A 12,051-nucleotide genomic window follows, 5' to 3' on the forward strand; every position below is an offset into this window, starting at 1 on the left:
TCCTTCTCTACAGTGCTGCAGCCTAGCCAGTCATTCCCCAGTCTGTATTTGTGCACACAGTTATTACACTGCAAGTGCAGAACTTTGCACTTGTCCTTATTGAATTTTGTCTGATAGACTGGAAAATGGTCGGCAGTCTACCCAGATCATTCTGGATCCTAAAGTTGGTGTCACTTACAGATCTGCTAAGATACTAAACAATACCAGGTATCAACATCAGACTGACTGGTCTGTAATTTCCAGATCCTCCTTTGTCCCTTTCTTTAAAATGGGCACTATACCATGTTTACTCAAATCCAAGACATGTTTTTTATCCTCATTCAGCATGGGGACAAAAGCCCCTCGTCTTAGATTCATGTATAAGGCAGAGCAGGGAGGAAGGTGACTGCTGAGGCTCTGACTGGTCCCATACTCAGGTCAGGGCCAGAGCCAGAGCAGCCACCTGCCCCCTCACCCCGCCTCCAACCCCTTGCAGTCTCTGCCTCCTGCCTGCACTTACTGTCAGGTGCAGCTCCAGCTCCATTCCCCCCCAGGCACAGGGAGGCTCTGTCCCCTATTCAGCCAATCAGCAGCAGCAACAGCTTCAGCCCCAGGACCCTGCTGCATGGCTGGGCAGGGACCATGCTTCCATGTGCCCCATACATAGGAGGGAATGGAGCTGGAGTCGCGTTGCTACAGTTTATGCCCTCTTTCACCTCTCATGTTTCTAAAAGGTGTGTATTATATTCTAGGATGCATGTATGCAAGGAAAATACGATAATGATGACAAAAAGCAGTAACAGCAAGAAACAGCAGCAGTACCTCGAAAGGAAGCCTTTGGGCAGGTATGTAGGTTGCACACAAGTTGACAAGCTACAGTGACCAAGGTGAAGGAGGTATGCACTTCCCTTTATCCCTTAGAGTGGGTCCCATAGAGGGGTATGCTCTACTAATACCCTGAAGACAAAAATTCTCCAGCAAGGATGTGTGCATTGGCAAGTGCTCCATGAGAAAAGCATACAGTGAAGAGTTAGAGGTAAAAAAGAGCTACTGCCTTTAAACAAGATGAGATAGATATCATGCAACTAAATACAAGCATGCTGCTCCTTCCATAGATTTAATCTGTAGTTTTGTTTTGGCACTTTAGCTTTTTGGTACATTTATTTCTTTACAGTTAAACAAAGCCTGCTGGTTCAAAAACCATTTTAATAGTTTGTTATTGCTTTTCTTGCTGTTATTATGTGCTCATCTATAATTGTTGTAACTGCTGTAGAATTGACACAGAAGTCTTAGTGTCCTTCTAATGAGTGACCCTTCTATGAGGCAGATGTGTTATTTTTATATTTAATTTGGGTTGTGATCTTTTGGAAATAAACTTAAATCAAATTTATTTTTCCTCCTCGTAAGTAGTAGTTTAATATCCATCTGCATCACACACAGTCAGATAGTGTCAAGATACTTAATCTGAAATTCCCTTGAATATTATGCCTACATAATATTGATTATTGCTACTGAGAGTAAGAGGTAAAATACTTATAAAAAGGAACAGTTACTCATCTTGCAACACTCATATTTTTTCTAGATGCGCTGGTCACACACTGCACTCTTCCCAAGTGTGCCAGGGTAGATTCTTAGAATCATAGAAAATTAGGGTTGGAAGGGGCCTCAGGAATCATCTAATCCAACCCTCTGCTTAAAACAGGACCATCCCCAACTAGATCATCCCAGTCAAGGCTTTGTCTAGCCAAGTCTTAAAAACCTCCAAGAATGAAGAGTCCACCACCTCCCTGGGTATCCTGTTCCAATGCTTTACTACCCTGCCAGTGAGAAAGTTCTTCCTAATAGCTAACCTTAACTTTCCTTGCTGCTACTTAGACTGTTGTTCCTTGTTTTATCAACTGCCACCACTGAGACCACTGCCACCACCATCTTCTGAAATTGTAGAATCCTTTGGGGCTATGCCCGCACATTGGGTGCCCTTAACACCATAGCCAAGGATATAACAGGGAGGGCAGCAAAACAACTTTTCAGTTCCTTCACCATAAAGAATCCCAGTTGTCAGAACCCTAATTTAACTGGGGTAGAGGAAAGCTTACAGAATCTGTGCAGACAACAAATCTCAAAAGAGTTACTATAAGTAACCATTCTTCCTTCAAGTGATTGTCCACATAGATTCCACTCTTAACTAGCAAGCAGTACTTTGTCTTTGGATATGGATACATACTGAAGCAGGGGTGGGCAATTATTTTGGCTGGAGGGCCACTTAACATGTTTTGGTGAACTATGGAAGGCTGCAAGGGTAGCCCTGCCCCTTGAAAGGTGCCCAGCCCCCCTGGTCACCATCTTGGAATCAGAAGTCCTGCCCCCTCATCCCTGACCTTTGCTACTGGAAGTGTTCCTTTTGGCAAGTGGGTTTGCCAGATTGGAACTGGAAAAAAAAAACAAATTATATTCTAAAAATTAAGTATCATACATTAATTTGATTTCAAAAAATATTTTGTCCTGATGTGTGTGTGTTTGTTTAGTGTACTAAGAGGTGATAGCATAATAGCTTAAATGAAGTCTTACTTTTGTATATTAGGGGGGTATGCAGGGGTGTGGGGAGCATGGGTGGGTGGGTACACAGTTTGTGAGGGGCTGTGGGTGTGTGCACATGTGTGTGTACGTGGGGTATGCAGGAGGGTGTGGGTATGTGTATAGATGTGTGTGTGGGGTTTGTGGGGGGCTGGATAAGTGTGGGGGTATGGGCATGAAGTTTGGGGATGGGGACACCCTCTACCTGCTTGGCCACCCGCCGCTCCGGCAGCACACGTTTCCCGGCTGCATGGCCAGCACCACAGACTATAAACAGGAGCCAGCCCAGCCCCTGCTGTTCCCAAATGACTCCTGCTTCTGCCAGCCCTGCCCCTGGGGCACTGTGCTCCTGCCTGCCTGCCACTGCTACCCTTCCCCTGCCACTTCACTTCCTTCCTTGCCTGCCATCACCACTCTCCCTCCCACTGCCCACCCACTGCTCTGGCAGCGCACAGTTCCCAGCTGCATGGCTGGCACCGCAGGACACAGCAGGAGCCAGCCCAGCCCAGTCTGGCCCAGCCAGACCCTTGCAGTTCCCAGCTGGCAGTGCACAGTTCCCAGTTGCATGGCCAGGACTACACAGCACAGCACAGCAGAAGCCAACCAGGAAGTGCTTGGTGCCAGCCAAGCCAGGATGACTTCTGCTATGCTGGCAATTCCACCCCCTGCCCCCCCCCCCCCCACACACACACACACCCTCCACCCATTCTTACCCCAGTTTCCCTGGGACAGGGGGAGGGAGAGGGAACATCCACAAGGTCCCAGGCCAAAAGCCTATGCTGCTAAGCAGAACCTTCCAGTTGGGGGTTGGGGCAGGGCCAGTCAGGCCTTGCTGCTGCCACTGCTGGGTCCTGCTACTGGCTCCTCCTGGGTCCTGCTGCCACTGGCGCTTTGTCATCTTTGACAGGCAGCCAGGGGCAGATAGAAATTAATTTTCTAAACTTTTTAGGGGCCCCACAGGCCAGACAGAAAGGCCTGGAGGGCTACATCCAGCCCGCAGGCCATATTTTGCCCATCCCTGCACTGAAAGATTGATATTCTAACGTTTGCATCTGATCCATGGGCCTAAATCAAATCAGAGTGGTAAGTGTGTGGCCTGAACTTCACATGCTTACTCTCAATCTCAAAGGATAATGTTTAAAATCACATGGGCTAGTGTCAAATGGAATCAAGCAGACCCTCTTTTTTACAAAAACAAAGCAGGTATGTATGTACCTATCTAAACTAACTAAACAAGTTCTGCAAAGTTATGCTTTTCATCTCATTTGTTTTGCAAATGCCGCAAATAGTCTCAGTAATGTTGTAATCAAATTAGTTCTGCTGAGAAAAAAAAACCCTAATCACCAAAGTAAGAACTTTTGCTATGGCCAATGAAGAATGAGGCACACAGAAAACAACCAAGAGATGAAAAAACTAATACTGATTATCATCATATTTCAAAACAATCTTAAGCAAGTACTTAGGATGAAGCCTCTGTTTAACCCTGGCCTTATGAAAGAGTACAGAAAGGGCTACACCAGGAGTTCTCAAACTGTGGTATGTGCATCCCTGCAGGAATGCAAGGCATCTCTAGGGGGTACTCAAGAGAAATTGTGTAATAGCAGATTTAATTTTCATTATAATAATAATAATTGGCATTTAAAGTCTTAAAATATAAAACATAGGCTGGTAGAGGTACACAGGCAGTTGGTAAATCTGGAAGGGGGTATGCAATAAAAAAAAGTTTGGGAACTTCTGCCCTACATCTGGATTTACCCTTTCCCTCCTGGCCAGTCTGAAGGCCACCAAGTAGGCTATTTTGATGGAAGGGCGATAAAAGGAACAGATTAGCCTGGGCTCAGATGGAGGTCACACATCCTTCCAACACTGTAATTAGATCCCAAGCAAGGGAAGGAATCCTGATCCTCTGAAAAACATGGGCCACTCCGTTCATGATTCTAGTCACCAAAGGTGACTGTAACCTGTGGTCCTCTCTCAAAAGAAAAATGTACTAAGTTGATGGCCAAATAAAGCTGAATTAAAATGAAATTCAAGTCAAATTAACCCAAATTAAACCCCCTTTCACCAAGCTAGGGGGAGGTGAGGCTAGGATTCAAAGTGGCCTCAATAAACTGAAGGATTGAACCAAAACAAATCTCATGAGGTTCAATAAAGACAAGTACAAATTCTTGCACTTAGGATGAAACAGTCCCATGCACCAGTACAGGCTGGGGACTAACTGGCTGGGCAGCAGCTCGCAGAAAAGGACCTGGGAGTTACAGTGGACAATAAGCTGAATATGAGCCAACAGTGTGCCCTTGCTTCCAAAAAGGCTAATGGCATACCGGGCTGCATTGGTAGGTGTGTTGCCAGCAGAATGACGGAAGTGATTATTCCCCTCTATTCAGCACTGGTGAGGCCACATCTGGAGTACTGTGTCCAGCTTTAGGCCCCCCACTACAGAAAGGATGTGGACAAATTGGAGAGTCCAGTGGACAGCAAAAAAATGTTTAGGGGGCTGGGGCACATACCTTCTGAGGAGAGGCTGAGGGAACTGGGCTTATTTATTCTGGAGAAGAAAAGACTGAGGTGGGATTTAATAGCAGCCTTCAATTACCTGAAGTGCTGTTCCAAAGAGGATGGAGCTAGACTGTTCTCAGTGGTGGCAGATGACAAAAAAAGGAGCAATGATTTTAATGAAGCAAGGGAAGTTTAGGCTAGATATTAGGAAAAAACTCTCTCACAAGGTAGGTAGTAAAACACTGAAACAGGTTACCCAGAGATGCTGTGGAATCTCCATCCTTGGAGGTTTTTAAGCCCCGGCTAGACAAAGCTTTGGCTGAGATGATCTAGTTGAGGATGGTCCTGCTTTGAGCAGGGGTTTGGACTAAATGAGCTCCTGGGGTCCCTTCCAACCCTAATTTTCTATGATTCTAAGTGGTAATCAGAACAGCTTCAGATAAAGCAAATAGTCCAATATATTCAAAACTGTCACTTCCATGGGTTTCAAATCAAACTGAAAATGGAACCTATTAGGATTGATAGATTTGCCATGTAGACAGTTTCCGCATAAGCAAGATTTCTAGGACTACCACTACGAACCTCCTTCTCTAGGTGTCAGTCTACCCATGCAAGTAGTCATGTACAGCAATTCCACTTCCAGATTAAAAATGTGGCAAAATTCTGAGACAGTGGGTAGGCAGACTTGACAAGATGATCAAAATTAGTCTCACAAGCTTTGCATAACAGCATAACAGCATTGCCCAGCCCAAACTTCAGATCACAGTCTTGCCAGGTCTTTTCTGAGAGAGAACAAAAAGCAGCAGAAAAACATTCATGAGGTCCCAAGACCCTTGAAAGCAGCACCTCTAGTGCTTTTTGTTCTCATGTCATAAATCTATTGTCCAACAACCCTAACTGTAGATGGCCTGGATTACCAAAAGTGTGAGGTTTTTACAGCCAGAATAAGACATGCTCAAGGCCCCAAACTGGAGTGACATAATGCAGGCACATAGCTTCTTGCCAAAGAAAAACAATCAAGACCCTCCATACCTGATACAGGTAGTCCTCACTTAATGACCTACCTGTTTAACGACTGCTTGGACTTACGACCAGCTCTCCGAGCAGTCGTTACTCCGAGCAGGTAGGTCGTTAAGTGGAAACAGCGCGCCGCAGGTTCAGCACGGCGGGGCAGACAGCTCCCGCGCTCCTAGCCTGGAGTGGGCTTTCCTCGCCGGGAAACTGACAGCCTACAAGGGAAAAGCCAGCTGTGCTCCTTCAATGAGAGGAGCCCCTGTTCATGCGGGGCAGCCCTCAGGCCCCAGCCTACCAGTGTATGCAGCAGGGGGTGGGAAATGGGGTGGGGGGGAGGAAGCAGAAGCAGTCCCTTGCAGGCTGAAACTGACAGCCTACAAGGGAAAAGCCGCGGGTTCAGCACCGCGGGGCGGACAGCTCCCGCGCTCGCGGCCTGGGAGGGGCAGGGCGAACGGAGCAGGCTTTCCTCACCGGGGCTCCTCGCTTACCGACCAATTCGCTTAACAACCTAGTCGTGGGAACGGAACAAAACGGAACTCGGTCGGTAAGTGAGGACTACCTGTAATGTAGTGACTATACACATTTGAACAGCAAGACCCTTAAAAAGGTATAAATGCCTTGCATGCCAGTCAAAAAGTTTGGATTTCTAGCATGCTGACTTGAAGTGTATCAGAAGACAAATATTTCCTTCACGCTTTGAACTGGTGGTGTAGCGTGTCCCACACAAAGGGGAATGGTGTCCACAACCACAGTCTTCAATAGATGAAACACAGAGAACAGAACTGGATATACCTCTTCCATTTGCAATCAGACCAATGACAGAATTTACCTAGGAAAAAGAGGCCAACTTGTCCCTACTGTCTTGGGTGGAGAGATGCATAGATTTCAAGCAGTTTTTTCAGTGGATGAAGGTGGGGTCTGTCAGACTATATGTCATATGCATCCTAGACCTTTCAGATAGATATTCATTTGTGTTACAGATTGAACATACAACTATTGTATGATGCCCATCACTGTCTAGACCAGAAACTTAGTCCTGGGGAATGGAAGGTCACTCTTGTATGTTTTAGAGAACACAATATCTCAATGTTACTGTTAACGTCAATTCTCTGAAACAGTACAGGTGTGGTTGTTTGGATCTTACAAGGCATCTCCTGCCGGCAGCCAAGAAGACTAATTCACTGTCACTATCATCTCGGAGACTTGGCCACTGAGCCTGGTGTATCAAGCAACACCTGAAACACCACTGTAGTATTTAGCTTTTCTGCAGAGCTACTGCCTAGCCAGTTAGTCCCCAGCCTGTACTGGTGCATGACTGACTCTAGTTTCTCTCACTATTGGCTAGGAAACCTGTATGACCAGAAAATTATAAGCAAAAGTCATATTTTGCAAGATGTACCCTGTAATTAACAATTAAGCTAAAGCAGTGGTTCTCAACTAGGGAGCTGCAAGACCCTTTCAAAGGTACCACAGCGTTAGTGCTATTTCTGGCCCCATGCACCTCTGTTTCCAGCAGGAGGGTGAACTCTTGCCTCCATTAGGTTTCTCAGATATACCTCTGTATACTTATGTGAGTCTAGATCAGTGATCCTCAGCTTTTTTTGATTCAAGGCACCCTTCCATAATTTTCAATACAGGCTTATCAGATTAACCTAATGCAGACAAGAACACCCACTCTGGCTCTCTCACCTCCTGGAATGTGGCATAGAGGGCAGTTTCACCTGGCCACAGCACTGGTGTTGTGGGACGCAGCTAAATTCAGAAAATTTATGGAGAGGTGCCTTGAATGCGCAATACTTTAAATGAGCATAAACTAGTCCTCAAATAACTATCAATAATAGGCACTGCCCTGTCATGAGAAAGTCTCATCTTGAATTCTTATTTCAATGAACAAGGATCCAAAGCAAAAAGCAATTTTTCCCTATACAGGGAAATCAGTGATATAAACTGATCTAAACTTTCACTGTTTTAGGTATGCATTAACAAGTTGACTGGCAAGACATGTCAAATTGCTCTCCTCCCTCCCCCGATCGCTTGTCATAAGCTGATCTTTTCAATACAGTCATACGCACCGTTTCCTGCCTTTGGGATTCAATGATTTTTTCAGACAACTCTGCCAAAGTCTTTTTGGTTTCTGCATCAGTCCTTAGAAGGAAACATAGGCAAAACACTGAAATTAATACTGTTGGGTGTTAGATTAAAATCGAGCATCACTATTTTAATAAGCAATTTGTTTCTGTTCGATATTTTGGCTGTTGAGATGGCAGAATATTACACTGATTCTTTCAGTTTACAAAACCCTAGCTAGAATAACTAGCGGTCAAAAACAGGGCTAAATCCACATAAAAGTGTATCTATGCTCTGCAGGCAGATAATAAGAAACTAGGTTGTGAAACTGGCCACTGGTTAAACGTATGTAAAACTAAACTAACTAACATGGATAAAAACAAGAAGCAGTGAAATCCAGAACTCAACTCGCTGCTCAAATTAGCAGTAGTTCTGATTCAGGATTGAAATTAAGGAGAACACACAGCTACATTCAGTGTGTAATATGGAAATCCTATACCTGAAATTTCAAAAAATCATGTAATAGAAATAAGATATAATTAATATTTAGTCTTTATTGATCTCACCACAAGTTATAAAAACTAAATTACCTTTACAAAAGAGGCATTATGCCCATTTCACATAATAAGAAATGGAGACGCACTAAACAAAGTGACCTATCAAATCCATTTGTTCTTCTCAGATACTATAGCAGTGAGCTCTGAAGAAAGCCCCGAGGATGAGCAAACTTAGCCTCAAGAGACTCCTGATCTAGCTGTGTATCAGCAGCTGAGTAGAAGATAATTATCCCTGCTTGTTCTGCTCTCACCATCAGAAAAATGCTATCTTTCAGAAGGATTTTATTTTTAGTCTTAAAAACACTATGCAAAGATTATGTAGCTTAAACAGCTTATGGAAGAGTCTCTCCTCCAAATTTAAAATTCATAGGATGCCCATTATCCAAACTCTTATACAAGCTGTTTACATTTTTTGTTTCATTACTAACCATGGTACCAGCAAAAAAAGTTAAAGAACTGCATATAAATATAGAAGAGAGCATTTTTATTTCTGTCTCATCTGGAAATGACTTCTGTTTATACCGATTTCTTCTTGAAAGCTCCCTGCTGATATCATCTCCGAGGCGAACCTGTTCACTGGTGAGGTCTCGAAGGGACTGGTGTAAGCAGTGCAGCTGCAAATATAAGAGCACACCAATTAAGCTGAAAAGTTTAACATGTCATTCTATTGTATCGTTTCAAATGGAAATATCTTAAACTTTTTACTTATCTAAACAAAATATGTAGAATAAAGATGATTAAGGCCTTAGATATGTTATTTCTGTAGCACTCTAAAGTACAGCGGCGCAGGCAGGTCATGTGCACTCCAAATCCTGGAAGCTCCCAGATGACAGGGCTTCCAGCTGCAGGGGACCCCACGCACCCCCACGACTAGGAGCCCCATCTGCTGAGAAGGCTCCCAGCCACAGGAACCTGCTTCTTGCTAGTACAGAGGGAGCCCAGGATCAGGCTGACCTAACATCAGCAACACGGTATGATGGCATCCGATTCACAATCCCACAACCACACCTCTGCCACGCATGTGTGGATCACTCATTATATAGTTGGGGCACGATTGTGTGGATCCCTCATTATCCCACTGTGCCTTTACCTGCATGTGTAGAGGAGCCCAGTCACCACAAAGGCATGTCCTCCACCCAGGGGGCAATAGGAAGTTGCTCCTTAATTATCCTCACCCCCAAGGGAGCCAGTCAGTAAGCAAGAGAGGCTCACTGACAGGCTCAACTGACCAGCTCTTTCCACCATCACAACAGGTGAGACTACCTGCAAGCCACCCATGGAGGAAAGGGCCAATCAGGCCACCTTAGCACCCAATCAGGCTCTGCCACCACTGCAACTCTATCACCATTGCTACTGGGAGTGAAGGGAGAACAGAACACTGTGGGACATTGTGGGGATAAGAGAGACCTGTGCACACAAATTTGTCATGGAAAATTTTCCTGCAACAAAGAAGTTGCTGCCTGAAACACCACCTTTTCAGTGAAGGATCCACCATTTTTGTGAAGGATCAGCTTTTTTTTTAGCACACCAAATGGCATGAATGTGAGAATGCTTGTTTGCCGTCATGTCAAAACAGTGCATATAACATGACAAATGTAACATGTCTAGAGCCTAAATTCTCAAACACTTCCTGGTTTGAGGGTCCTAAATGCCCACAACTGCATATAAAACAATGTCTTCAAACTGCTGAGGACTGAATTAGGCACAGGCTGGTATAATGCTCTAACAATTAGCTCCACGTATCCACATCACCTACGCAACTGCATAACCCAATGTAATGAAAATAGCAGCAACAAGTTCCTAAACCTTGGTTTGCTGTAGTGCTTCAGAGCCTGCGGATTTTAGTCACTTGTTTCCAGCACAATCTGTTACTGTTCTACCCAGTGCAAATCAAATCAGTCAGTCTGCACAGGCAAAGACAGGAGCAAAATTACATTCTCGGAAATATTTATATTACCATTCTTCAATAACTATTCTTCCATCTGAGTAAGTGAAGCAGTATAGAGCCATATGGTGGAACGGGAAGTTGCAAAAGGACGGAAGAAAATACCACACAAGTGTCCTACTACAGACTTTACAAACATACACATTTCATGACTTGTCATACATAAGCAATCTTGGAAGACTCAGCGAGGTTAAGGCTGAATGGGAAATGTTTTATCTGTACTGTGAGATTTGATATTTCAGAAATATTCTTCAAAAGGAAAAAAGAATAATTTCTCAGTTTGTCATGAAACCCAAAATGAAAGAGACAGATGCAATGAGTGGTTTCAGTCACTGACATCCAATGTGGGAGAACCAAGTTCTACCCAATTTGTATCAGCAGGAAACCTGGTTTTCTCTGTTTAAAAATCCAAAATTCTCTGGTAAAAATCCCAGATTCTCTAATTAAACCTCCCAAAATCCACATTTTATGTGATTAAAATGAACTGCAACTATATATAAAGTATCAGTTGAAAACAATGTTTTATTGATAAATTTACAATTTTAAAGCAATTTTGAAGCCTACCAGTTCTTCAATCATTATAATAAAATAAATTCCAAATACCTCTATTTTGGCATTTGATTTTGTTTTTTTTATCATAGAAAAATCAGAGCTCCCCCTGCCCCTTCACTTGCCAGGACACGTCCAGCTACAGCTGTCCCCCCACCCCACACTGCTTTCTGCTGCTCAGCAGTCTTGATATGCCAGTACCCTGCCATTGCCCCTCACTCCCAAGCCACAGCCCCCCCAGTGCCCCTCACTCCTGGCCCACAAGCCCCTGGCCCTGTCAGTGCTCCTCACTCCAGACCCACAGCCCCCTACCCTCCCAGCCTTGCTAGTGCCCCTCACTCCTGATCCATAGCCTCCCATCCCTGCTGTTCCCCCTCACTCCAAACCCATAGCTCCCTACTCCCCCCAGCCCAGCTGGTGCCCCTTACTACAGACCACAGCACCCCCTTCTGCCCCCCCTGCCCCTGCTGGGGCCCCTCACTCCCAAACCTCAGCCCCCTGACCCCCCAGCCCTGCTGCATCTTCCAGTGAGTAACTGTTTCATTGGAAGATTCCTAACCAGCTTTGGGCAAGATAAACAAGGAATAGGAATACCTGGGATTCTTATTTTGGGGAGCAGGGGAAAAAAAACAAGTTTCTAGCTATGGAAAGTGACCTTCTACCCCAAATTTATTTTACAGCCATAGTCACTGACCACAAATGGAGAATTATTCAGGTTTGTTTTTAAATAAAAATATAAGATAAAAATGAAAAGTTTCAGGTCCCAATGGGACTCCAACAGAAGTCTGTAAATTAGGGTGTATAGTCTTGACAGAATTTACACAACCTCTTTGGCCAAATCTGGTAAGTCAAAGCTATCACTCAAGA

General features: G+C 44.5%; 1 protein-coding gene across 5 annotated transcripts in view; it reads right to left on the bottom strand.

Moving 5' to 3' along the window:
- CEP128 (centrosomal protein 128) overlaps positions 1-12,051 on the bottom strand; it is a 366,371-nt gene that overhangs the window by 317,576 nt on the left and 36,744 nt on the right. For all 5 annotated transcript variants that reach the window (XM_059723138.1, XM_059723137.1, XM_059723139.1 and 2 more), the window contains exons 6-7: positions 9,213-9,304; positions 8,139-8,211 (exon numbers count right to left, since the gene is read on the bottom strand). In XM_059723138.1, the coding sequence (XP_059579121.1) occupies positions 8,139-8,211; positions 9,213-9,304 (165 nt within the window). The remainder of the gene's footprint in view (positions 1-8,138; positions 8,212-9,212; positions 9,305-12,051) is intronic.

This window comes from Alligator mississippiensis, chromosome 2 (genome assembly GCF_030867095.1).
Source record: "Alligator mississippiensis isolate rAllMis1 chromosome 2, rAllMis1, whole genome shotgun sequence".
Taxonomy (NCBI): domain Eukaryota; kingdom Metazoa; phylum Chordata; order Crocodylia; family Alligatoridae; genus Alligator; species Alligator mississippiensis.